Below are 26,059 nucleotides of genomic sequence, written 5' to 3'. Positions count from 1 at the left end.
CGTGGGATTAGATCATTGGACGCGGCACATGTTGATTCTCCACTGAGAACCTGGGCTGGAGCCCGGAAGCAGCAATCGCTGCATTGGAACTTGGCGGATGTCCAGTTAAATATTAGTGCCTGTCAGCAGGCCTGCAGCGGGAAAGCTTCCGTGATTTGGCGCCCCTTTGGCCCAGGTTTTTAAGGATGATAATCGGTGAAGAAGAAGCGGCAGACGAGCGGCCATGGCCTGTACCAGGGACATCGTCACCCCAGGTAATTGTTAGTCACTAGCCGGCTATTCTCACAGCGAACGGTACCAGGTTTGACATTGAACCAAATCCTTGGCATTTTTTGGTCCACTAATATGACGCTGACCGACTTATCCCTGATAAGATACAAGAGACTATGACCATTGACCGAGATGCTAGGTAATCGCATCAAACATTTCCTTCCTCTTCCACTTCTTGCCTCTTTCCGCTGTCGTTTTTATTTTTTATTTTTAAAATATATTTTTATTTCTATTTTTTATTTTTATTATTTATTTATTTATTTTATTTCATCCTGTCGTATCTTCCCCATTGCATCTCTGAAGCTTCAGAACATGAAATGCTGGGCAAAAGGACGATCCCGGTACTTCTAATTTCCTGTCTCACCTAATTATCTAGATGAAGGTGATGGTGATGGACCAAGACATCATTCCGGAGAAGGCATGGGTGCGCATAGCCACCACGGTCCAACGAGAACAATCAAAGTGGAATGAGGTTCCCTTATGGAGGTAAAGACCCAATTCCGTTGCCCACCCCCTATGATCTGCCCTGTAGACTGACCCAGTTCACAGCGCCGAGCACACCCGGCTTCCTTGGATAGAATCCATCGTAACTGTCGCTGAGGCTGGTTACATCCAGTGCTTGGTCATCTTCATCTCCCTCCTGTGGACCTCCTATCGACTTCTAAACCGCGCCTACGTGAGGAGGTCACTTCCTCGTCATGCGGCCTCAGCTATTCGATGGCCTTGGGAGGTCTGCGCTCTCGCCACTCGCACCGCCTCCCTATCGTTCCTTGCTCTAGCTTCCGCCAGGGGCGAAGCGAACTGGCTCAACGTTGCCTGCGTCGCCTATGCCTTGATCATGGGCTTGCTGAGACTCGTCGATGATTTGGAATGGAGACATATAGCCCTTCACCAGGTCAACTTTGTCCTCGTTGCCACCTTGCTCCTCTTGGCCGCACCGGTTGTGTTGCCCTGTACGAGTGCTCACCAGGCCTGTCTCGTCAAAGGTCCCCTGATGGGTGCCGTTATTAGCCTTAGCTTCTCAGTGCTGATCGCCCTCTTCACGCCACGAGAATGGGTGCCTCCTTCTCTCAAGTACGATCTACCCAAAGGCGCAGTTGATAAGGACCCGGCCCCGGAGGAGATATGCAGCTGGGCTCAGTACTTTCTGACCTACGACTGGCTGACGCCTTTGATCTGGAAGGGCACCCGAGGTCCGGTTACGGTGGACGACCTGCCTAGAATTGCCTGGTACGACGATCCGCTTCTTCTGCTGTCCAAGGTCAAGGATGCGCGAGCCAAGGGCAAGTCGACCTTTTGGACCTTGTTGCGTTTGTTGTACAAAGAGACGGCCATGATGGCCGGCTACATAGCTTCCGCCTACCTTCTGGAGCTCATCGCCCCCTTTGCCCTCTACCGGCTCCTCTCCTACCTGGCCGATCCGCAGGGTTCCGTCATCCGGCCGTGGGTTTGGCTTTTGCTCATGTTCTCTGGGCCCATTTCACGGTCTGTTGTTTTTCAGCAGTACATTTTCACTTCAACAAGGTTGATTGTGCGCGTCAAGTCGGCCATGACCCAGGAGCTTTACCACAGAGCCATGTCCTCTAGGGAGGTCGAAGACGATATCTTCTCCGTCTCCACGTCTACACCTACCGGGAGATCGAGAGGAAACCGAAAACCGGCCCAGACGTCCACCTCGGCCGGTCGGCTGGCCAATCTGATGGCCGCTGATGTCGACGCCATCTGGGCCTCGCGCGACGTCGTCATGATCAGCATCGGTCTGCCCATAGGTACCGCGGCGGCCATAGTCGGGCTGTACAAGATCCTCGGGTGGCCGTCGCTCGTCGGCGCGTCTGTTCTCCTACTTGCTTCTCCCATTTCCATCTTCATCGCGCAGCTCATGGCCAAGGCCACCCGCACGGTACGCCGAGCCCAGGACTCTCGGATATCCCTCGTTTCCGAGTATCTATCCTCCATCCGCGCCATCAAGTACTTTGCCTGGGAGGATGCTGCCATCGGGAAACTTCAGGACACCCGGGCTACCGAGCAACGGCATCTCTGGCGCGTCTCTGTGCTCTACGTCTCCCTGAACCAAGTCACCCAGCTCATCCCCTACATTGCCCTGATTCTCATATTCTTGCTTCATGTCGCCGTGAGGAAGCAGGAGCTGGACGCCGCGACAGCTTTCACCACGGTCCACCTGGTGAAAAACATCCGCAAGAACATCACACAGGCGGGGAGTCTCTCGAGGAATGTTACCGCAGCCATGGTAGCTCTCGACCGCCTTGACAGGTACTTCGAGAGTACGGTAGCCATGGAGAAATATGCTGAAGGCCCGCTTCAAATCCAGGACGGCTCGTTTAGGCGCAACGCGCTCGCCACGTTCAGGCTACAGAAGGTATCTGTCTCATTTGTTGAAGGTGGTCTCAACGCTGTGGCCGGTCCCAGTGGCAGCGGTAAAACGACCTTGCTCCTCGCCATCCTCGGCGAAGCGGAGCGGCTGGGGGGCACCGTCACGAGACCCCGCGATGTTGCATTTGCGTCACAGACAGCGTGGTTACAGAACGAGACAATCCGAGAGAATATTCTGTTTCAGGCTCCCTTTGAGAAGGCACGTTACGACCGGGTCATAGAGGCCTGTTGCTTGGTGTTGGATCTAAGCCAGATGGACCAGGGGGACCAGACTGTCGTCGGCGAGAACGGCGCATCGCTCTCGGGTGGCCAGAAAGCGAGGATAGCCTTGGCCAGGGCTCTATACTCCAAAGCGCCCTTGATATTACTGGACGACATCTTCTCTGCCTTGGATGCGAAGACGTCGGCTTCACTTTGGGAACGATGCTTCTGCACGGATATGCTGAGAGGTAGGACGACGGTATTGGTGTCACAACAGCCTTGGGTGGCGGCCCAGTCCGATCTCTGCGTCCTTCTAGAGGACGGCACGGTCTCGAGCATTGAACGGAATATCGGGGTCGTGCGCCAGCCCGTGGCGTCCGTCTTTCCAGAAGGGGACGGCGAAATAGCAGGTGTCAACGTGAGGGACGAAGGGCTCGAGCCGGAGCTCGAAAGCCGGAGCGACTCACTCAACGACACGTCCAAGACGGCGCGCCGTCCGGACGGGAAAGATTTGGTGGCACAGGAGATGAAGGCAAGCGGGAAGAACACTCGCCTCACGTGTAAGTCGCAAGAATTATCTCCCATGTCCATAACAGGCGCACCACTGGTCATGTCGCTTACAGAAAATGGCCATAGTCTTCAAATATATGACGTATTTTGGCGGGCCACTCTATGCCATCGCTTGTATCCTGCTCCAGCTGTTCTCGAACGTCGCTTGGATGGCCAGCTCACTCTGGCTGTCCGTGTGGGTCGGAGCCTATTCCAAAGAAGAGGCAGTCAACGTCGGGTTCTACCTGGGAGTATATGCCGCCTTTGCCGCTGCCGAAAAAGTGAGCACGGCCGCCATCATTCTAGCCTTTGAGAACGGTGCCTGGCACGCGGCCCGGAAACTACACAACGATTTCATCAGGGCCGTGATGGGAGTCTCGTTGTCCTGGTTCAAGAATGTCCCCGTTGGTCGGGTGATCAATCGGTTTTCTCGGGATATGTACTCGCTCGATTCGATGGTCTGCGGTCAACTCCGGAACTTCCTCGACTACGGCATGAACCTGGTCTTCCGCATTGGCGCCATCAGCTCTATTTTGCCCATTTTCGTCGTGCCGGCGGCTGTCACTTGCTTCGTCGGCGTCATTGTGGGCGAGATGTATACCAGGACGGCGGTGACGGTCAAGAAACTGGTATCCTCGGCCCAGTCGCCTGTGTTCACGCAATTCTCGGATACGTTGGCCGGCCTCGCGGTCATCCGGGCTCGGGACGGGATGGCCGGGGCGTTTGGCGAGACGCTGGCCGAGAGATTACGGGTATGGACCCGTGCGGCGGAGGCGAATTACAACTGCAATCGCTGGGTTGCGATGCGAGTGGATTTCATAACGGCTCTCGTTGGACTTTCCGCGGGCATCATCGCCGTTTCAAAGGCCGGCGTCGTGTCTGCGGGGCTTGTCGGGTTCTCTCTAACCAATGCGACGGGACTGAGCCAGACGATTTTGCTGCTGGTTCGCAGTATGAACGACCTTGAGGTTGAGCTTCAGAGTGTGAGTAGATGGGGCGAGGGAGAGAGAGAGAGAGGCGTTCGAGCTCGGGGCCTTGATTGCTAACGCGTGGCGCAGTTCATTCGGGTTCGTGAGTACGCGGGTCTTGAGCCTGAGGATAAGTCGGACAAGCCTTACGTCGAAGAAGGTGAATATGCCGACGAGGAGTCGCAAGTCCTGCCTCGAGAATGGCCGACAACGGGTCGAGTCGAACTGCGGAATGTTACCATTCGCTACGACCCGGATGGGCCTGACATTCTCACCGACGTCAATCTCACCTTCGAAGCGGGGGAGCGAGTGGCCATTGTAGGGAGGACGGGATCTGGAAAGAGCACGGTGAGTCATTACCCTGCAGGAGTGTCTTCGTTTCTGGGGAGTTTTGAGACTGACAGTTCCAATTTAGCTGGTCTTGTCGTTGCTACGTTTCACCCACATAGTATCGGGACAGATCTTGTACGACGGCATCGACATTACGAAGATTCCTCGCCGGAGACTACGAGAAGCTCTCACCATCATCCCCCAGGAAGCAGTTCTATTCAACGGCACTGTCGAATCCAACCTGGACCCAACCGGGCGAGTGCCGGAGGTCGACCTTAAAAGGGCCCTGCAGTCTTGCCAGGGAATTGCTGCATTCAAGCAACAGCAAACGAACGGCGGCCACGGTCTTCAGGCAAACGGCAACAGCAACAGCCACGGCGGCGAGAATCGGAACTCGAATGGATATTCATCTGCAGTGACAGACTTCGACCTAGACACGCACGTCAACCCCAAGGGCGAAAACTTCTCGCACGGGCAGCGACAGGTTCTCTCGCTCTGCCGTGCGCTCGTGCGTAAAAGTCGGCTGATGCTCCTGGACGAGGCGACGGCGAGCATGGACTACGAAACGGATCGGGGGATTCAGGAGGTTCTCCGCAAGGAGCTCGACGAGGCGGGCGGGGGGCGGACGCTGGTGACGATTGCGCACCGGCTGAGGACGATTATCGACTACGACACGGTCGTGGTCATGAGTGGCGGACGAGTGGCAGAGGCTGGAAGTCCCAGTGAATTGTACGCCAAGGGAGGGCTGTTTTCGGAGATGGTGTTACACAGTGGGGAGAGCGATGAGTTGAGAGCAGCCTTGGAGAGAAAAGGGGGCGAGGTGAGCTTGTAGGAGCATGTCAGGGCCACAAGGTATCTCTGGAAAAGGGGCTGGATAAATAAAAAGGCGAGGCGTTCTTGAGTTGACTGAATATTGTATCGGGAGATAATAAGAAACACAACTTTGAATTTGTCGGCCAAGGAATGCGTCAGTAGAATGTGTTGTAGAGCTTCGACAAGTTGAGACTCAGTCCCTCGAACAACGCCGTGGGCCTCGGTCAGATATGGATGGTAACTGGTAACAATAGTAACATAACACTGGTTCTCCCTTTACGAAAGGATGTTGCCGTTCATGTCGTCCCGGTCATTGCGTAGCAGGAGATCGTGTCTTGTATATACTGGGGGGAAAGGGGTAAAATTGCCGACGAATTTCCTGGATCGTGAAAGCAGCTGAAACGAAGGTTTGAGGTCCCTAACTGCTTAGTCATTACGGCATGGGATTTAGGTTGACCCGAGGTGTGACATCAGGGCACGTGACACGAATTCCTCCCAAATCCAATCCCGTTATCCGCATAGTGCGAATTAATACAGTACACCCCCCAACGTCCGACATCGCGACTGAACAAGTATCAGGAATCAAATCCTCCAGAAGACTCGAACACCCGGAGGATCATGCCCCCAGAGATCTATTGACAATTGGGCTCGAATATTTTCCGTGTCGTCACGTCAGACACCTAAGCACACCATGGCGTCGCGAGCAGTCAAGCCCGTCCTGTACGGGCTCGCCCTCGCCCTCTCCCTTCACTTCGCTGTCGCTACGGCCACATATGGCGACCCAGCAGTTGGGAAAGAATCGCCTGTTACCTTTTCCGCCCTCGAGAGCTTGAGTCTCGAGGAACTGGACGATGAACTTCAGGTACGGCTTCTTCCCGCTCCGTCGTCCCTATGTCATCCCTTGGGCCATAGATCGCCCCAATCGCCCTGATCGCGCCCGTAGCCCTGATAGCTGATCCCCTTCCCTCTCAGCAATGTCCCATTGTAGCTTCCCTCTCAGGGGCCAAACATGCCCGGTTTTCATCACAATCCTCCTCGTTCCTCGCGCGGGCTTTCCAGCTGCTCTTTCCCTCCAGCCACCCGGCCATCAACTCGTTGCTCGCGACGCTGTACATCTCCGGGCCGCCCAACATGCTCCTCGCCCTCTGCCCGCCCGACATTGACCCGGCCTCGCTGTCCATCATGGTCGCCTTCGCCGTCGGCGGCATATTAGGCGACACCCTCTTCCACCTACTCCCAGAGATCTTCCTGGGCGAAGACGAGCCGGATCGCACTCGCTTCGTCCTCGTCGAACCGAAGCGGAACTTGCTCCTCGGCGTCGCCATTCTGGTTGGCTTCCTGACGTTCGTCGCCATGGACAAGGCGCTGCGGATCGCCACGGGCGGCGCAGGCGGACATGACCACTCCCACGGTCACGGACATGGAGAGGATAAGGGGAACATGGTTGTTCCCACGGCGGTGGCCAGCGGCGTGGATGAGGACGCCAAGGGCGCCGCGAGGGCGAGGAAGGGGAAGAAGGCGAACGGAGAGTCAGAAGAGGTCGTACAGAAGGAGGCGGCGGGTCAGGATGGAAAGGAAGGGAACGCCAGCATCAAGCTTGGGGGTTACCTGAACCTGATGTAAGGGCGACTTTGCTTCTCTTCCTCTTGTTGCTCGAACAGGGTTGTAAAAGGCGCTAACGTTTTTCTTGTCGCAACAGCGCCGACTTTACGCACAACATCACGGACGGGCTGGCCATGTCGGCGAGCTTCTATGCCTCCCCCACCATCGGGGCGACAACTACCGTGGCGGTCTTCTTCCACGAGATCCCGCACGAGGTGGGCGATTTCGCGCTGCTCGTCCAGTCGGGCTTCAGCAAGCGCGCCGCCATGGGTGCGCAGTTTGTCACGGCGATTGGGGCTCTGCTGGGCACTCTCATTGGTATCGCCGTTCAGGAGTTTGGCGGCCACGGCGCCGGAAGTGACGGCGCGATGGCGCGAAATGCGGGTATCTGGGGGACCAGCTTGGTGAGTTTTACTAACATGTCCTTTCTTTTTCCCTGTCCCCGTTCCACCTTCTCTTCTTGATGGCTGCAGGCCCAAACATTGCCCTCTTGCTTCTGCCCGCATCTTTCCCTCGATAACTGCCAACCACCTGGACCACACGGTCCTACACGGGCATGAGCTGACATTTTGACCTTTACTCAGAGCTGGGGCGACATGCTTCTCCCCTTCACGGCTGGGACATTCTTATATGTCGGTACCGTGGCAGTCATTCCCGAGCTGCTCGAAACGGGTCCCAACAAAGGCCAGGAAATACGCAAGACGCTGGTTCAGTTTGCAGCCATTGCCCTGGGGGCGGGCATCATGCTCTTCATTTCATGGAAAGACTAGATGACTCTAGGTTGCTTCGACTGAGGAGGGCTCCTTGTTTACCTCGGTCTTCCTAGTTATCGTCGTGACGCATATATACTAAGACGTATACCGTTTGATACGGCGATACGAGAACAAGAGGGGGTTGTGTGGAGTGACCGGAATTGGCTTACCGGTAAAAGACGGAGAGGTATGTGTTAGGCCTCGTTTGTGTGCCAGTTATTAGAATAGCGAAGGAAAGGAAAAGGAGACGAAATGAGAGACGAGGGAAGCTGTGTGACGCAGAGCCTAGTTCGGAGCCAGAGCCTGTCTCGCCGGAGAACGCCGTGGAACGGTGTGCCACTTGTACTGTGACAGCTCCAACCTCAGCTACCCCGTACCCCATGAATTTGGGTCTGGGCGACCTTACCCCGTACGAAGTACAGCGCATCTAATCCCAGCTTTCCCTCCCCGTCTCCTCCCCGCCTCCGGCTTCGGCCAGACAAAAGTTGACGAACGACACTAAAGCTTGGAGCTAACCAGAGTCTACCGCTATGACTGTCCTCGCTTATATTAGCTCCCGACAGGGACCACGTGATGAGATGGTCCTTCTGGTGCTCTCGCAGCATTGGCACATGTACTAGTACCTCGAGGACCGTGGTTTAGTCATACAACCGTTTCTCAATTTGTCATCTCTTCTCCAAGGTAAGACGGATAAAGCTTATTCATTGTCCCGTTGATGACCAGGGCGATCTGGCTTGGGCACGAGCTGGAGCTAGTGTATGTATGGCCAAACCCCGGACTTCTCATTCGTGATTCAGGCATAGTCCCGCGTGTTGCGGTGGACTAGGGCGATCGTGGGGAGGACCTAAATCTGGGGATTCAAGGTAAGGTTATCAGCATCAAGGGTCTAACGGCTCGCCTGGCTACCACGGTAGAACGCGAAGGAACCGATTAGTGAAACGTCCTCCCGTGCGTCGGGTCGAGATAGTAGGTTAATAGGGAGCGATGGAAAATGCCCCTTGTTCTATTCTCAGGTGATGCCGTTCGTGTCTGGGTACGGCCTTTGAATGCCATAGTCTTCCACGTGTGTCGTTGTCGTCCACGTGCGTCGACGGCCGTCCGACATCGGTTAGTAATACCAGATCTGACGTCCAAGCAGAAAGCCACGATTGGCGAAGCGTCGCATTATTAATCATTTAGTGGCTGGCAACGAGTCGAGAGGACCCACTTATCATGCAGCGAATGAATCGCCATGCGTCATCATGGTCCCATAAAAAGGGTGAAAAGTCGACCAAAACCAAACACGTCACCAAGACAACATCCGATGAACGCAACAAGCAAGGCCGGGTTAAGTGAATCGGATAATTTTGATATCGGCTCAAAGTGGAGGCTCGAAGCAGAGATTTTCGAATTTTCCAAGGTCGGCGTACGTTGTAGTTTTGTGTTTCTTTTTGCATGTTGCCCAGGGATAATGATGGTTTCCCGAGTCTAGACCTTTTCCCCCATAGACTAAAAGCCGAATATTTGGTCCGAGACATGGGTAAGACGGTTCCACGGCGGCTCAAAGTGGAGCCCAGGAGATCCGCTTTATTTCCGTCAGGGCGTGCCTCGATCCACCAGTCCAATGGGACTTCCCGCATTGACTATAACGTATTCCCTGCGTTGCATGCGATGAAGCAGGCGGGTGGATGAATATGTACGTTGTACACGAAGACGTCGGATCATTCCACCAGGTTGTATAATCCAGGATGCAGAAGTTTATACCAGGAGGTAAACAGGAGTAATCATCTGTAAGCGATGTTGGGCGAAGCCTCCTTCGGTACTCTCGTCCAACTGGGCCCTTCATGTCGTCAAGTGGGACAAGATTCCCCTAACGACAGGACTTGGCGACGACGTTCTGGAAAACCTTTTCGCTTTTCCCTAATCGGCACGCCGGGGACGAGGGCCCCACCATGTTGGCCGCTTGGGAGGGACCCGGACCGTGTACGTTAAGGCGACCCGACCAGATGGGTCCTGACCGGTCCCGTGAGCTTACCCTGACGGCTCCTAATGGGCTAGGCCGCCGAGTAGCCCCTCTGAGAATCCGTGTACGTTAAGTGCAGCCGGCTTGACCCTTTTTCAGCCTTGCGGTGGGCCAGATGGAAGAATAAGGCAGGTACTGGTACGCGGGATGCTTTTAAAGGTTGGCCTTGCTGGTATTGTATTTGGCACCTATTGTACACTATTCTGGCGGAGGATGAAGGTCCTCGTACACAATAGTCCGTAGCTGTACGGAGTAATTGAATTCATGATCAAGAACCAACGTCACCTTACAAAGTACACAGCGTATTCCATTTCGTACTCCGTATATCGGACTCCAGTTGAACAAAGTGTACAGAAACGTGGCGTTGAATTTGAGTAATAGGCTACCCGAAGTCGGCCTAAATGGTGTCAGGTGAGCACGATGGATTAAGGTACAACGTACATACGAAGTAAGGGTCCAGAATTCATGTTAACAGGCGCGCCCTTGGATGAAGACAAGTACCGATCTCGGACAGGGATGTCCAAGGCAACCAGACGAGTTGGGGGGATGATCAGGGGAATGACACAAGTTCTAGGAAGGAGAAAAGAAAATGTTGTCATTATCACCAGATTTTCACGACAGACTCTGCAGGGTAAATTGGTAAGCACTGGCGCTTGGCAAGGGGTCAGGCGAAGGGCGCGCATCATTGCATTAGCTCCACTGCCCTATACGGACATGACTTTTCAGCCACAGTCCGGGTTCGACAACGTGCCATTGACAGGGCTCTCTGACATATCATTTTCAAAGTTAAGTGCGGAAGATGCTGATATCTATGACATTCATCTTATACTTTGGCCATTTTTGTATTTCAACTTCAAAGGATACCCATACTTCTCGACTACCTACACTAAAACATGCCTGTGTACATGTATGATACAGTATGTACATACTGTACGGAAAAAGTGGGACCAAGGGTCCCCACCTTAAAATACAACATGCCAGTCCCGGTACCGGTACTCGACTAGGAACCCCCGACACCTTTATGCATGACTAGACGTCCAGCTGTTTCCTGTCTTGGCTTGCCGTCCCCCGGTCCTTGATCATGGATCTTCGGCCTCGCCTTGTGGCTTACAACCATGGTAATTTTGACGTGTGACTCAGGTTTTAAGGCGCGGTCTAAGACAGATGAGGTTCGGCACCAGAGCCCGGCCACGAGAAGGGAAGTTATAGGACGGAGTAATAAAAAGACATCCTCCGCCCCTTTGCTCCTTCGTCATCGTCGCCTTGGATACTCATCATTGCTTTCGTCGTGATACCAAAGCATATATAGACAATCTACTTGACCTCCTTCTGAAGAAGCTTGCTATGATTACGTATCAACATCACGGCCCGGACGAAGATACCCATCCTGAATAACTCATTAAAGCCGTACATGGCAGCTATACTCACCTGCTTCTCATCTCCATACTGACTCATCATACCAAAAGAGAACAAGGGAAACGACATTCTCGTTACAAATTACAATCATTAACAGCCTCAACTACACAAGTGCCGCCGTCATGTCGGCCGCCAGCGGTATGAGCACTGCTCTCACCTTCTCCCGCCCCATCTTGCCCAAAAACACCAACATTCGGATCAATCTCCATGACGACTACCGGGCCAAGATCTTCAACACGGGCTCTCCCGTCTCGGGCGACGTGGTCATCACCCCCTGGAAAGACACCCGCTTCGATATCGTCTCCATCACCCTCGTCGGCCGCGCCAGCTCCCGCGTCGAAGCTGCCCAGTTGTCACACTACTCCTCCCACGCTTTTCTCAAGATGAACATGCCCATCCCCGAATCGGCCTATCCGACCCCCCGCCTCTTCGAGGCCGGCCGCACTTACACCATCCCCTTCCATTTCGTCATCCCTCCGCAGCTCACCCTGGGCGCCTGCAACCACAGGAAGCAGTCCGACTTTGTCCACGACCAGCACGTGCGCCTCCCGCCGTCCATGGGCTGCTGGGACTTTGACGACCTGTCCCCCGACATGACCCGGGTCGAGTACCTCATCAAGGCCCGCGTCGCCGAGCAGCCCGACCTCAACGAGCGGCCCGTCAAAGTCATGGAAGCCGATCGCCGCATCAACGTCCTCCCCACCTCGGTCGAGGACCCGCCCCTGAACATCACCCCGCAGGACCGCCAGTACAGGCTCACCAAGTCCAAGACCATCCGCAGGAACATCTTCTCCGGCAAACAGGGCGTCGTCACCGCCACCGCCGCCCAGCCCGCCGCCCTCCGGGTTGCATCGGATTTCAAGGGCTGCGCCGAGACTTCGGTGCTCGTGGACCTCGCCTTCGAGCCGCACTCCCCCGAGATTGCGCCCCCCAAGGTGAACCGTGCCTCGGCCAAGCTTCAGGCCACCACCTGGTTCAGCCGCACGCCCATGTCGGTCCCGCCCAACATGGGCGACGGTCGGCAGCTGGCTCTTACGGGGATTCCGCAGCTCAGCTACTCCATGTCCATCGGGTCGGCCTCCACCGAGATGAACCAGACGTCGTGGAAGATGCGGCCCACGTCCATCACCCGCCGCGATTCCGGCTACTCCAGCGACGGCCACCCCACCGACAGCCTGTCCGATTCGGACCACGGGCGCCCAGGGTCCGACAGCGGAGGTGCAAAGAGCCCCCTTTACCACGAGACGTCCATTCGCATCCCCCTCAAGATTGAGACGTCGCGGAAGCTACTTCTCCCGACCTTCCACACCTGCCTCATCTCGCGCACCTACGCGCTCCAGCTGACCGTCACCGTTGCCGACACAAAGGTCAACCTCACAGTGCCGGTGCAGGTGGTCGTCCAGCCGTCGGCGACGCAGCAGCTATCACCGGACCCCGGCCTCCCTAGCTTCGATGCCGCCATGGAACAGCGCGAGGAGATGAACGCCGACGGCCACCTGCAACCGCGGCTGTTGAGACAGCCAGACGTTTGTCCCCAGGAGAGGGGCCGCCTTCCTGGGTATAACGAGTTCTCTTTACGCCGGCGTGCGATTCCTGCTACATAAGGGGAAAACAACCCTGTGCAGATGGAAAGCGAGGCACGAACACAACACGTTACACGATACCACTCCTGTCGATTTGCCTCATCATCTCCTTCAGTCCCTTTTTCCCTTATTGCACAATGTACACGATAATGTTTATTCCATCTGATACCTTCATTTTGACTTATAGAGCGTGGCTGGAGTTAGCGAGGACGCATGGTTCGGTTCATTTTCTTTCTAGATACCTGGATACCCCCGATGTTTGGAATACTCGCAGAAATGACCAGCCCAGATATACGGATATCTGTGCTCTCCGAGGTTGAAAAAAGTTTGGTTTGGTATGCTTGGGGAGGTAGTATATCATGATTTAATATATATTTGAAGTATTCGAAATGTAATCCTGGTTCTCACACGTTTGTTATGGTATCCATCGCGCATATCTCACCTCGCCTCGCCAGCATGTCCATGTTATAAGACACTGTCAACATCCCGATTTCAACCACCGGAGACTGTGGAAACATCAATTCGATTCAACGTGCAATATAAAAACATCTATATGGTATTTTAAATACATCTGTATCAACCCGATGCACCCTTCTGGTCATGACCATGACATTCCCACTTCAGCTACCCGAAAGTTCTCTCAGGAGACGTCCAACCCTCTCTATCGTAGATTCACCACATATAAAACACAAAGGAACTTGTATGTATATCCCATTCGAATAAACAAACCCGCTGCTAATGCTGCTCGTTTGATCATAACGTGCCGAATCGCCCGTCAACGCCTCTTTGCCAAAGCACAAAAGACATGAGCCTCCTCTTCCTCCTTATTCCAAACCGCATCTAGTACTGGTTCCCGTCGAAGAGGTCTTCCCTTTCGGTAGGAACGTACGGGAACGATGGATAGGTAGTGGACAGAAATAGGTAGGTCGGTAGGTCGGTAGGTAGGTAGGTAGGTAGGTACGAAAGATGGCAAATCAATTTCCCACCCCTGGACATCAGATGCCCAGCCAAAGCTTGCCTCGCTCGTAAGTGAAGAAGCTCACTGCCACCATGGGCGCAACCTTGGCGTAGCCGATGGTGAGACCGACGAAAAACCCTCGGAAGCCACGCTCGCGGAAGATGAGGCCTGCCGTCTCAGCAATGCGCAAGCGGTGGCCGTCGCCCACGGCGCCTCCAACCTGCATGCGACGGCGGATGACCTCCAGCGGGTATGAACACGTCTGAGAAACCAGACCGGCGATGCCTCCCGAGAGGAGCTCTGCCCAGGAGCGAAGCGGGACGCGTCTGCCCGGTCTATGGGGCGTATTGCGCGTCTCGGGGAGGATGGTCCATTTTGCCAGGCGGGGCTGGCGGAGAATGTCGCCCACGGTGTCGTGTGTGAGGAAGGAGATGCCTGCGTAGGGAAGCATGCCGAGGATGGTGGGGGCGAAGCCACGGTAGAAATTGGAGACGCCGCCAAGGGGTCGCGCGATGACCGAGACGGCGCGGGAGGACGATGCAACGCGGTGTTCGCTGTAGATCCTCCGGCAAATGGCGCGGAAGGAGGAATGGCCGTGCTTTGTCTCGAAAGCGAGGCGGACGCGGACGACTTCGAGGGGGTAGGTGAAGAAAACGGAGCTCACTCCGGCCGCAGCGCCGCTGGCCAGTCGACGGATGGGCGTCTCGTGTTCGGGACGGCGGATGAGGAGCGACCGGACCTGCTCGTATGCCAGGAACTTGATGCCGGCGTACGGGAAGATGCGCAGTAGGGTGGCCGAGTGTCCACGGTAAAGACCCAGGATGCCGTCCTGGGTATGAATTTTGCGCATGGCCGTGGCCACGCCGGCCCAGGACCCGCTGTATTTCGCAAACTGGGGGTTGCTAGCCTGGAATAGAATTTTGACTCGGTCGAGGGGGGCGACAACAGTCTTGGCCTAGGCGAAGAAAAACAAAAGCGTTAGTCGCGTGAGACAAAGCCCGTAAGGCATCCGCGATTGAAGAGACGACGAGCTGGGAACTTACCGCACATCCAGCTATGCCGCCTGCGACGCCGGACCGCCATACATAGTCAAAACTTTGCGTATCTTTCCGCACGGCTATGGTCTCATTTTTGATCTCTGGAGAGGGCTGAGACGGGGGTGTTGTGGTCGCCGGCGCGGCCGTTGTCCTTGGACGCCCGACATCGTTCGCGGCGGCCATCTGGTGATCATGCTCACGGACGGTAGAGGGCATTCCCTGGGTCCCCTGGGGGAAGAAGCCGGTAAAGGAAACGGGAGGGCACGTGAGGCCCTAGTGCACCAATTCGCCCGTTCGGTTGTTCGGAAATGAATGTAAAAAGGGGCGAGATGACTGCTACCGATACGACATTTCCAGGCCCGAGGCTGAAGTATCAATCTGTCCGTCTTTTTGTGTCTCCGTCCCCGAATTGACCACTGCCGGTGTTTTCGTAAAGCCAAGGGAAGACGGGTGGAAGTAATCGCGAGTTGTGGAAATGTCGAGAGAAATTTCCGGCTTGTGACGGGTGCTCTAGGGACGTCATCCTCTGCAACGGTGGGGAACTTTTATCCGGCTTAACTGCGAAAAATTGGAGGACCGTCTGGGGTTAGGGAAAAGTGGAGACTTCACCCGCCGGTAAAGAGGAGACTCCGAACCGAAGATTGCCGAGCAAACTGCCATTGCTAACCGTCGTGGCTGACTGTAACGGTATTACTAATGATACCTAATCCTAACGAGTGCCAAGCCATCCGTAGCATTCCGTATTAATATACGTCCTCACATGGAAATCACTTGAAAAGACGTTGGTAGTGTAGTAAAAGACTCGATTGTCCGCGAGACCTCACAAGGAGAACTCATTGTCTTCCCCAAGTCCCGGATCTCCCCAAGTCTCGATGTGTCATATCGACACTGATAACAGGCACAGTCACGCATCTGCTTGATCACCTGACCCTAAATCAAGGATGCCAATGGTGGGACCTGGGACCCAAGCCTAGCGGCTAGACACCACCCAATTGTCGACCTCCCATGCCCCGTCACGATGTCCCCGGATTTCAAATTCGATGCCCGACTTGCCCTTGGAACGCACCGGGACCGGCCAGGCGGACCCGATGCAACAACCCTGTGTCTCCCCGCCATCTCCTTTATTCACATTTCAAGCACCCGGCGATGAGTCCTGCATCCTATTCCATGACGAGGACAAATCTGTCATTCTCCTAGACATTCCCAGGTCATTAGAAGAGGCCCAGGTTCTCTCAGATCAGACTCCGACCCGTCGCCTGCTGTCGGCCGAGCCCATCTCCACTCCTTTCCTCGTCCCCGAGCCGAAGGATGCCAATGTTCGCCAACATGCCCAGTCGCCCTCCGCCCTGTTGGCGGATCTCATGACGGGTTCTGCGGCTACAAGGGCTTTGGAGACGTTGAAGTCATCCAACACCGGTCCCTTTCATTTACCTAGGCGGACCACCAAACAGAAGCAGCCCGAAGACCACGGTGATCCAACCGGCCACTGGTTCCCGGAAAGCGCCAACTACGTCCACGGCACAATCGAGGAAAAGAGGGAAGAATTCATGTCGGAAGCCCCCTCCTTTGACCTCATCGTACTCGACCCTCCTTGGCCGAACCGCTCCGCTAAGCGAAAGAGAGGCGGATACCCCACCACGCGAGGCGTAGACGACACGCGACGCCTCCTGTCTCAAATCCCCGTTGGCTCGCACCTCGCGCCCGACGGCCTAGTCGCCGTCTGGGTGACCAACAAGCCCAGCCTCCTGGAGCTATTGACCGCCCCGACGAACGGCATCCTCTCCGAATGGGGTCTCGAGGTCGCCGCCGAGTGGACCTGGCTCAAGGTCACAGCCGCCGGGGACCCGATTTTCGACCTCGTGTCGACGTGGAGGAAGCCCTGGGAGCGGCTCATCGTGGCCAGGCGCGTCGGGAGCAGTGTCAAGGTGCCTCAGCGTGTCGTAGTCGCCGTGCCAGACCTGCATTCCAGGAAACCCAACTTGCGTCGTCTCTTTGACGATCTTCTCGGCCCCGGCTTCCGTGGCCTGGAGGTCTTTGCAAGAAACCTAACGGGGGGGTGGTGGAGTTGGGGGGACAGCGTGTTAGAGTTCCAGAGACGGGATTGCTGGATAGTGCCTGAAAGTCACATGGACCCAACTGGGAGCCAACAAACATCCAGTTCATGAAAATAACAACACCCAAAGGGATAAGATACCCGCCAGTAACGTTCAAATGTAGGCCATGTTTCTCGAGACAAGTGTTTTACAAAGCACGCCCACTTCCGTGCCGCTGCTTCCTTAGTATACATAAACCTTCTTTTGTTTCCCCCCAGTGCCCGCTGCAGTCTCGTTAGAACCGCGAATCAAAACCAAGGCCGATTTGACCCCTTCTTTCCCGCTTCGCCCTCCGCCTTCCACTTCTCGTCCAGCTTCGCGTCCGTCTCCCAGGTGAGTTGGCCGTCGAGGTACTGCTGTGCCCGTGCCCGCAGCTGGCGACGATCGAAGCTCATGCCTTCCTTGCTGGGGGACCCGAGCTCCCCGCTCATCCGCCTGCGCTGGTCTTCGTGCGATTGCCTGACGGACTTCTCCCGCGCGTCCCACAGATCCTTGTTCCACGCCTCCACGTCCTTCGGCACTTCGGGCCAGACGAACGGCCGTGTCAGCTCGGCCGTCATGTATTTTTTCGGAGGCGGCCGGAATAGGGCGCCGCGCCCGCCGTTGCGCCGCTCTATCCGGTGCTGCTGCACGACACTGCGGATCGCTGTAGTTTCCACCCCGTATAGGTTCCAGAGGTAATCGCGGAGGTCGAACTTTGTGAAGGTCAGGGGCACCTGGAAGAACGCCCAATTGGGGGGTCGGTCATCTCGTCGGAGGAAGGTGATGACGTGGGATGGACTGGAAAGGAGGCTCCGAGTTAGCCATCCATGTGGTCGTCGAGAGACCGTGCTCCCAGCGTGTGATGGGTTTTCCGGTTCAAACTGGGGAGAGGGGAAGGAAAAGGCTGGAAAGGAGAAACATACAGGAACACCTTCTTCTTCCCTAGTTTGAAGCTCGGTAGCCTTCTGGCCAAGTTTCCTACTGCTGTTTCTGCCATTCTGGTGGTCTAGCTCTAGCTCTCGTTGAATCGGAATCGCGAAGTGCTATCACGCTGCTTGTGATCGCGATTATCCAGTTGATTAAAAATTCAAGGTGCAACTCCTATGCGATCTTTGATTGGTCGACACGGAACATTTTCTTCCAGTGTCCGATGATGACTAATATTAACACCCATGTACTTCGTATCTTGGCTAGCATGGCCACCTTGTACACGCACGGAGAATTTCCTGAACCCTCGCCCCGTGTCGACCACTCGCTCAAGCTCCTCTCAGGACAACAGCACTCCCTGCCGCGTCTGTGTCTTTACTATGGACAGGTAAGACTACAGTCACTGGAGAGCAAACAATACATGTATTTATCTGCACCTTCATTCGTCAGAGCAAAGAGCATAATCGTTTCGCATTTCATAATGTTACCAGGTTTACATTGAACAGTCCGAAGAAATCACAGTCCGCCGTTCCATTGGGTCACTCTGACCCCAGCCTATTCGCCATGCCATCTATCCTCTAAACATCGAGGCCATCCACAACCACTCCCTTGTTCCAGGTCCACTGCATGATGCGTGCGACCTCGGCGGCAGAGTCATCGGAGACGAGAGCGCTGATTAGGTATAGAGCCGCATCTATACCTGCGCTCACTCCCCCACTCGTCATGACTCGAAGCCCCCCGAGGCGCATCGCGGAGCGGCGGGCAATAGACTCGCGCCTTGTGGCGGTCTTGAATGACATGCTTCCCTTTCTGCATTTTCCGCTGTCAGCCTATGTATACAAGTTCAAAACAAAGTGATGCGAACATACCGGCCATTGGATGGACGACGAGCGTCCGACTTTCGTCGAATGTATGGGTTCTCATCCTCGTCACCAATGTCAAAGCGAAGGTTATTGACAACGTATCTGGCGTCCTCAACGACGTCGGTGCGTTCGGCAAGATTCTTGGTGGCGGCCTCACTGCAGAGGATCTCAAACTTGGTGATGTAATCAGGATGCGTGGTGGCCGAGAGGCCGGATAGGATTCCCTGCTTAGCAAGGAGGAGGGACCCGGTGCACACGGAGAAGAGGGTGCGTTCGCGGCCAGGATCGTTCTTCTGCAGCTCGGCATATGCGAGGATAAGAGGAAGGGGTTCAGCACCTCCCTTAAGGACGTCATCCACGCCACCACCGATGACGACGAGAACATCAAAGTCGTTTAGACGACCGTACGCCTCCTTGTAAGAGATTTGGCTGCCAATAATGACGCCCTGGCTGGACAGGACCGTGGGTTCGGCTGCGGCGAGTGTGCATTCGAAGGCTTTGCTAGCTAAAAAGGTTGCGACCAATTGGTCATCTGTTAGCACCTCGACTAAGACGACTGGTTCCTCACTCCCATTGTGCGGGGTGCTCAAAAGAGGGGTCAAGGTGCAGCTCGAGCACGCCCCAAGTAACGGGCAACACTAACATTGATCGCTGCCATCGTGCTGGGCCCAGGTCAGAGCCTCCAGGGGGCCAGCGAGGTCAGTGAGGTTGAACTTGGGATGTAGTGCGAACAGAACCTCGATGGGCTCGTCCGACACGGCAGAATCCTTGTTTGCCATCTTGAACGAACTTTGTGAACTAAAAAGAGAATGTGATGGAAAGTTGACGATGAGGGAACGGCTTTGGGGTCACAATCTAAGCCGGTAAGGAGACTCTGGTAGGCCTCCTGGTTCAATTGACTCGGGTTTGGGGCTGTGATGGTCCGGGGGAGACGGCGAGGAAATGTAATGTGAAGTATGCCGAATCAGCTTGATGAGAGGAGGAGAGGAGAAGAAAGGGGAAAGAGGGAAGGGACTTTGAGGTCGGGAGGCATTGACAGAAGTACTCGCACCGATGAGGGGTCGAGGGGATGGCTGGCGTTGGTTGTTTCGGGAGGGACCTTGTTAGTTGCGCTCGTGACCTGATGAGGGGCAAGCGATCTTCCCCCAATTGCTGAGGCGTCATCGTAAGGAGCAACTAGATGCCAATCAGCTCATGGCAGGTTCCTGACGTACCACCCAAATCCGTAGCCGAATTGGGTAGTTTTGCGCCAAGAGAATACGAGACTTTTGAATAGCTTGTACATCCTCTAGCAAGCGAATTGATACAGTGCAGTATTGGATGAAATAGTCAATTGAATTGACATAGCAAAGAACAATATCTGATGAAAGCAGTGCAACCGGCCGCTACGTATGTATCCATCCTCCCGCTGTGGACGCGATGTGATGCAAGTTGGTCTGTCTGTTGTCGTGTGGGGGCCCACTATACCCCGACAATGTATCCGCTTCATCGTTCCATCCTTCCGGCTGCGGGGAAGACGCCCTAGCCAGCCCCGCTATCTAACGAAGAGTCTGGGGAATGCAGCAGGCGAATTAGGCTACGATCCTGCCTGCCTCACGAGTCACGACGACGAATTCAACGAGCAGTGTCTAGAGGGCCCCAATCAGAAAACTAGAAGGCTTCGGAGGGACCCTTACGAGCATAGTACTGTCCGCCTGGTGAAGAAATCGTCGGCAAGGTCCGTGAGTTGTTTGTGGCTGGATGGGAAAGGTTAGGTCGTCCCCTAGCGGGGATATATAAGGTTCTCGGCGAATATCCTCGAATTACGAATACCAAATCTCTAAGGTACTAAGTAGGAACAGAGCATGCTACGCAGGGAGTAGCGCCTTGAGCCTCAAGCGAGAGACGACTGGGTGCGTTCGAGAATATACGTATATATATACTGGACCATCGCGATTACCCATTACCCATCAATGAATGCGTAAGTTTGCCGTAGCCATGGCATCCCTGTATGGAAAGGGTGTGCATATTCGTAGTCTGGCATAGTGCATCTGCACGGAATACCTGATTTTTGACAATTTTCATGTTGAATACGTGACTTCGGCGGGTCGTTTATTAACAGGTATGACTTGGAGCCGGACAAGGGCTACGAGACGCGCTGAGAGGTGTCGCCGCGCGGTTCTGAACATTCCGATGTCCCTTTTCGAAAGAGATCTTCACTATTGCATCCGCCATCTTCGAGGTAACGGAGTGGAAAGACCGGATCCCCGAGCCCGATATCTGTGGATGGTTTACCTACTACGATATGCTGCCCTTTTATTTCAGAGGACTTGTCATACAGTAAGTTAGTTGTACAGTCCCGTCTGAGAAGCTAGGCGGCACTGATTCCCCGTTACGTTGTGGGGTCATGCGAGCTAAGAATGCGGGGTTAGCTCCAGTGTCCCAGCCAAAACAGCTGCATCTCCTGAGGTCACCGGGTGGGTCTCGGTACCTCGCTGCAGGCGATCACTCCACCGTAGGGGCCGACCTAGACCACCAGCGGGGGTCAGTGGGACGCTGCGTTTACTTCGTACAATAGGCATATGGCAAGTGGTGTCCTGTATCCTCCTGTTCTCCCAAGAGGCGGGAGTCACCAGAGATGCGGTTGAATGCCAACCTGTGTGCTCTGTAATCAAACGGCAGCGATATCATGGGCGCTTGGCGCTGATGCTGACCGATCATGATTCCAGTTGAGGGCGATTTTTCTCGTACGTAGTGCCAATTCAGTTAGGTATGCCGGTGTAACCGAACTGGGGTTTTCTGCCACCGTCAGAAGCGAATGCTCCGCCCGGAATCGTGGACTCGGGTACTGCATGTCTGGAGGGTGAGGTTTATCCTGTTGAAATCAAATCAGGGGCAGACTAGGGAACAGACACAAGCGTGACGTCAGCCAGCGGCTGCTTTAACACGACATTGGACTGTCAGGCATCTTGTCCGACCAGATGATCTTTCAAAGCCTGCGGTTCTAGACGACGGGACGGGCCTTCAAGACAACTCGCAAACGGGTTTACATGACTGTGGCACGTTATCTTTTGGCTCTTGATCGGTAGCCGGAATGCCGCCACTCCCGATTCATAGAACCCAACTTCCCACTTTGTCCTCGATTTTGAGCATTAAAATGACAAGCCATCCTCTCCGGAAGACATTGGCAGCCCCGTCCCTCTTCGCAAGATTTGCAATTTTTGTAAGATTCTTAGCAGAAAGTCGCTCAATCATTTGAATGAAGACGATGGTCCTGGAAACAGGTAGTATACTAGGTATCAATGATAGAGCGATTGGTATAGCCACGTACTAAGTAATAAGCAGGGAGAAGTTCAATTGGGGTACGGGGAATTTCGATAAAGCGATGGCCAGGCGGGCTGAAAGATAAGAGATAAGATACGCACATACAGTATTTTAACTGTACCAAACACTGTACGTACTTATTCGTACTGCCGAGTGAACATGTACCTCGCATCCATGTACCACGGCGACTTGGAAATATTTTTTGAGCGATCCTCGCATAATTCGTCGTTGCTGTGAATTTGTCTGTCGTTGCTCGTCTTCATGACGAGCTGATGTTGCCAACATGGCGTCTTCCGGGTATGTCGCTTTAAAAACCCCTCGTTCCCTGGACGCAAAGTTCTTGATTGAGCTCCCGCCGTAACCCCGCGTGCGAAGCTGGATAGGCTCGTTGCGACATTTTGACTTGATGCACATTGCTAACCTATGTCTCAAGGTCGCTGAAGGATTTGACAAAGGCCATTACGGCCTACTGCAGCAATGCGCCAACGCTGCCCCTTCCAGACGAACTTACCCAGACGATCGAGGCTTACATATCCAAACACGAGAAGCTTGATGAAGCCGGCGCAGAAAAACTCCAGGATGAGCTCCAATCCGTATACCAGAAGCACGTCAAAGGCATACACGCCAACCTGGCAGGTTTCATTGCCATCCTTCGTCGCCTGATGCCAACTCTGCGCGACCCGTCCCGCGTTTTCTACTGGTGGGATCTTTTGCAGGAAGTAACCCAGGCCAATTCTGCCATGGAAAAAAGCGTCCTGGACGAGATAATCACGGGGATGCTAGATATGCTCCTGGCGGAGGATCAGGATGATCGCGAGTCCGATAGCAACACGGCCCTGGATACCTTTTCCGAGCGGCTCTACACGGCTTGGATGGGAATGCACCGCGCTGTGGAAACCGGTGACGTGCAGAGTGCAGTGGCATCTGAACATGCGATCCGGGGAGCACTCGTGAGGTGGGGCAAGAAGAAACCTAAGGTGAGGCTTTTCTTTTCCCCCATTCCATTCCATTTCTTTTTCTTTTTTGTGTCCGTGACACTGACGCATCATGCCAATCAAATCCAGCCCTTCCTCGATCTCCTCGATCGTTTCTTCGTAAAGAGCGAATATCGAACCAGAACCATCAGAATGCTCTCCGAGTTTATTCAGAATCAACCTCCACACCTACATCTCATACTAGAGACACCGCTATTTGGCAACCTTCTCCGATGCCTACAACTAGACACCTCTACGGTCGTTGTGTCATTGGCCCTCACCACCCTGATTATGGCCCTACCACACACTCCGAGTGCCCTCATACCTTTTCTGCCCACCTTATTCAACATTTACGCAAGACTACTCTTCTGGGATCAAGAACGAACTGGGCTCATCGAGGATGAGGCTGAGGATTCGGAGCAGAAAGACTCCGTTTCCAATACTGGCTGGGAAACGTGCACATTCTCCCCGGAGACGGACGAGCGGAGCGTAGTTCATCTGGCCGACTACTTTACTATTCTCTATGGGCTATATCCCCTCAATTTTACGGAATATATCAGAAAACCACACCGGTATCTGAGGCATTCGAATGTGGCCAGCCAGGCCGATGTGGACGTCCAGCCGACGGAGATGCGGCACAAGTCGGAAAAATTCCGGCGGAATCATCTCCTACATCCCAACTTCTATACGCTTAGTGTCGAGTCGGAGAAGACGGATATGGGGAGATGGCTGAATAGTGAGCCTGCCGAATTGGTTGCGGGTTGCTTCGCGCTGCGCGTACCTACGCCACCGGCAGCGGAAGGGTCCGGGCCTGCTCCGCAACCGCTAGGCACGTCGACGGTTCTATCCGTTGACGGCTCAGAGAGGGAAGGTTTGCAAGCGGCACTCCTCAGTGGTCTTGGACCCGACCCGGTTTTCGAAAGTCGGCGGAATTCGGGAGGCTCGGGTGTGGATTCCCCGACGAGCAGCCAGGTCCCTTCGATGGTCCAACGACACGCGTCACAATCCAGTCGTCCTTCCATTCCGGACACCAGCGAGGCGCGGAGCCGAGACGGCGGCGGGGCCGACAGCCCAGCTCCGCGCCCACAGCTCACGGTATCCAACTGGCAGTCGCAGTTGCAAGACATGCTCCAGACGAATAGGACGATCAAGTCGGGCCTTTACCAATCATTACCAAACGATAGTGTCCCATCGTTGGCACTGAGCCATGCGGAATCAGTGCCATCGAGGCCCGTTAGTCGAGTACCCACTCCCGGTCCTGCTGCGCCGTCGACGGTCTCTGTGTCCCACGGGGATGTGCACCAGAGGGTAGCACAGCTGCAGCAACATGTCATGCTGCTACAGAATGATCTCAACTTTGAGAGATACCTGAAACAGCAACACATGACCCACATCGGTGAGCTGCGGCGAGCACAAGTCAGGGAAGCAGCCAGCGAGGCCGAGACACAGAACCTCATCATGGCGAATCGGAACCTGAAAACGCGGCTAGAGGATGCGAAGAAGGCCGAGATGCAGATCAGAAAGGAATCGGAAAAGAGCCGGGCGTTGGCCAAAAAATGGGAGTCTGACTCGTCGGTGAAGCTCGTCGCGCGGCGGGAAGAGCTGAAGCAGATCAAAGCGGAGAGGGAGGCGCTCCGGCAGGAGCTGCAGAGTGCGAAGCAAGACTGCGAGAAGCTGCGGAAGATTGTCAGCGAGGCCGAGGTCAAGGAGCTGAATGCGAAGCAGAACAAGCAGTCGGTCGAGACGGACAGGAAGGAAGTGAACAGACTCAAGGCGGAAGTGGAGCGACTTACGGTGTTCGAACGAGATCAGCAGACGAAAGAAACAGAGCGGGAGACGGCTCTGCGGTTGGCCGCCGAGGCCGAGACGCGGTCGGAGGAGATGAAGATGAAACTCGCAGCGAGAGAAATGGAGCTGCAGAAGACAAGGGGCTTCCTCCAGTCTCAGATAGCGACTCTCCAGGAGAAACTCACGGAGGCCCAGGCGGGACCGCATCGCAGGCCTGCCAGCGAGACCAACGCTACCATACAGAACGTCTTGGCAGCTAGCCGGGCCAAGCAAACCGAGCTGGAGAAAGATTACCGGAATCTCCTGCGCAGGTACACGGCGCTGCAGTTGGAGTACGAGGAGAGCAAGGTGGGAGTGGGTTCGGGGGCAGTACAGCCGCGGAGCGAATTGGGCTTTCGGATGGACAGCGAGGACGGGTCATCGCACTCGACCAGCCCCGTCAATGTGAGGGGCAGGCGGCATCGCATCTTATCGGATCACGACCCACCGGATTCGACGTCCTACACGAGGGCACCGCCAGCCGATTCGAAGCCGCCGACTCCGGGGCCGCCATCCACATCACCCGGAACGTCTGCCGAGGGGACCAGTGCGAGCCCGGAGCTGCGGTTCCACGGACTAGGTGGGTTCCCTCTGAACGGTGGTGCACAATGTTGTTTGAACAGCTGGCTAATCGTGTCACAGGCGGTATACAGAACAAACTCCGGAGAGAGGACAAGGGTAAGCAGAAGGACGAAAGTGGAGAGAAAAAGGAGAAGAAGTCCACGGGACTCCGCGGCATTCGCAGCTTTGTATGATGAGAAATGGTTAGAGCCTGGGACGCCGGGCCACAGGATGAATGGTCACATCTAATTGGCGTAGCACGCCACATAAAATCCACAATGTACAAAATTCGGGCCTGAGACCAACATGGGCGACAACGCTCGATGGCCCGATTCCTAGTGTCACACTTGGCGCGCGGTTACCCTCGACTTGTACGATTCGCAAATAGATATGAAATAAATATGAGACCAAGATGCGCTGTATGGTCTTTCGCCAGATCTCTAGGACACTCATCTTTCCAATCTACTCAGCTTCTCGGCCTCCTAGTCTTCCGTCTTTCCACTGTACGACCCCAATCTGTCCTGTTCACCTACATCACCCATAATGCAAAAGACCGCATCCCGCCTCGCTATAAAGTATGTTGGAGTGGCTGTCGAAGCTCTCCCAACCGGATATAGAACAACAGCCCAAACTGTAGAGAAATCCATGGAGACCCAA

At 54.9% G+C, this 26,059-nt stretch overlaps 8 protein-coding genes across 8 annotated transcripts; 5 read left to right on the top strand and 3 right to left on the bottom strand.

The window, feature by feature from the left end:
- Positions 1–511: 511 nt before the first annotated feature.
- Positions 512–5,688, top strand: ACRALDRAFT_1063207 (uncharacterized protein). Its single transcript, XM_071016755.1, has 5 exons — positions 512–756; positions 820–3,422; positions 3,499–4,394; positions 4,470–4,727; positions 4,795–5,688. The coding sequence occupies exons 1-5, from the start codon at positions 662–664 to the stop codon at positions 5,539–5,541; spliced, it is 4,599 nt and encodes a 1,532-aa protein (XP_070873370.1). The 5' UTR covers positions 512–661; the 3' UTR covers positions 5,542–5,688.
- Positions 5,689–6,056: 368 nt separating this feature from the next.
- Positions 6,057–8,337, top strand: ACRALDRAFT_1063206 (uncharacterized protein). The gene is made up of 4 exons (XM_071016754.1): positions 6,057–6,384; positions 6,495–7,141; positions 7,222–7,528; positions 7,709–8,337. The coding sequence occupies exons 1-4, from the start codon at positions 6,214–6,216 to the stop codon at positions 7,892–7,894; spliced, it is 1,311 nt and encodes a 436-aa protein (XP_070873369.1). The 5' UTR covers positions 6,057–6,213; the 3' UTR covers positions 7,895–8,337.
- A 2,803-nt stretch (positions 8,338–11,140) lies between these two features.
- Positions 11,141–13,288, top strand: ACRALDRAFT_1063205 (uncharacterized protein). The gene has a single exon (XM_071016753.1). The coding sequence runs from the start codon at positions 11,417–11,419 to the stop codon at positions 12,896–12,898; it is 1,482 nt and encodes a 493-aa protein (XP_070873368.1). The 5' UTR covers positions 11,141–11,416; the 3' UTR covers positions 12,899–13,288.
- A 584-nt stretch (positions 13,289–13,872) lies between these two features.
- Positions 13,873–15,055, bottom strand: ACRALDRAFT_1033069 (uncharacterized protein; the record flags this gene model as incomplete). The annotated part of the gene is made up of 2 exons (XM_071014936.1): positions 13,873–14,790; positions 14,879–15,055. 2 exons carry the CDS (start codon positions 15,053–15,055, stop codon positions 13,873–13,875), a joined length of 1,095 nt encoding a protein of 364 aa, XP_070873367.1.
- A 513-nt stretch (positions 15,056–15,568) lies between these two features.
- Positions 15,569–17,037, top strand: ACRALDRAFT_209746 (uncharacterized protein; the record flags this gene model as incomplete). The annotated part of the gene is made up of 4 exons (XM_071022842.1): positions 15,569–15,602; positions 15,652–15,746; positions 15,813–15,975; positions 16,010–17,037. 4 exons carry the CDS (start codon positions 15,569–15,571, stop codon positions 17,035–17,037), a joined length of 1,320 nt encoding a protein of 439 aa, XP_070873366.1.
- Positions 17,038–17,213: 176 nt separating this feature from the next.
- ACRALDRAFT_2028777 (mitochondrial 54S ribosomal protein uL23m) lies at positions 17,214–17,944 on the bottom strand (the record flags this gene model as incomplete). The annotated part of the gene is made up of 2 exons (XM_071020557.1): positions 17,214–17,745; positions 17,871–17,944. 2 exons carry the CDS (start codon positions 17,942–17,944, stop codon positions 17,214–17,216), a joined length of 606 nt encoding a protein of 201 aa, XP_070873365.1.
- Positions 17,945–18,118: 174 nt separating this feature from the next.
- On the bottom strand, positions 18,119–19,863 carry ACRALDRAFT_1063203 (uncharacterized protein). The gene is made up of 3 exons (XM_071016752.1): positions 19,381–19,863; positions 18,744–19,242; positions 18,119–18,684 (listed from the first exon to the last, which is right to left on the bottom strand). Exons 1-3 carry the CDS (start codon positions 19,514–19,516, stop codon positions 18,453–18,455), a joined length of 867 nt encoding a protein of 288 aa, XP_070873364.1. The 5' UTR covers positions 19,517–19,863; the 3' UTR covers positions 18,119–18,452.
- A 2,460-nt stretch (positions 19,864–22,323) lies between these two features.
- Positions 22,324–25,596, top strand: ACRALDRAFT_2028775 (uncharacterized protein; the record flags this gene model as incomplete). The annotated part of the gene is made up of 4 exons (XM_071020556.1): positions 22,324–22,337; positions 22,474–23,017; positions 23,105–25,421; positions 25,484–25,596. The coding sequence occupies 4 exons, from the start codon at positions 22,324–22,326 to the stop codon at positions 25,594–25,596; spliced, it is 2,988 nt and encodes a 995-aa protein (XP_070873363.1).
- Positions 25,597–26,059: the final 463 nt, after the last annotated feature.

The sequence above is a fragment of the Sodiomyces alcalophilus genome (genome assembly GCF_042370955.1).
Source record: "Sodiomyces alcalophilus JCM 7366 unplaced genomic scaffold ACRALscaffold_6, whole genome shotgun sequence".
Taxonomy (NCBI): domain Eukaryota; kingdom Fungi; phylum Ascomycota; class Sordariomycetes; order Glomerellales; family Plectosphaerellaceae; genus Sodiomyces; species Sodiomyces alcalophilus.
Note: the sequence above shows the minus strand (reverse complement) of the source record. Positions and strands in the feature narration are given on the sequence as shown.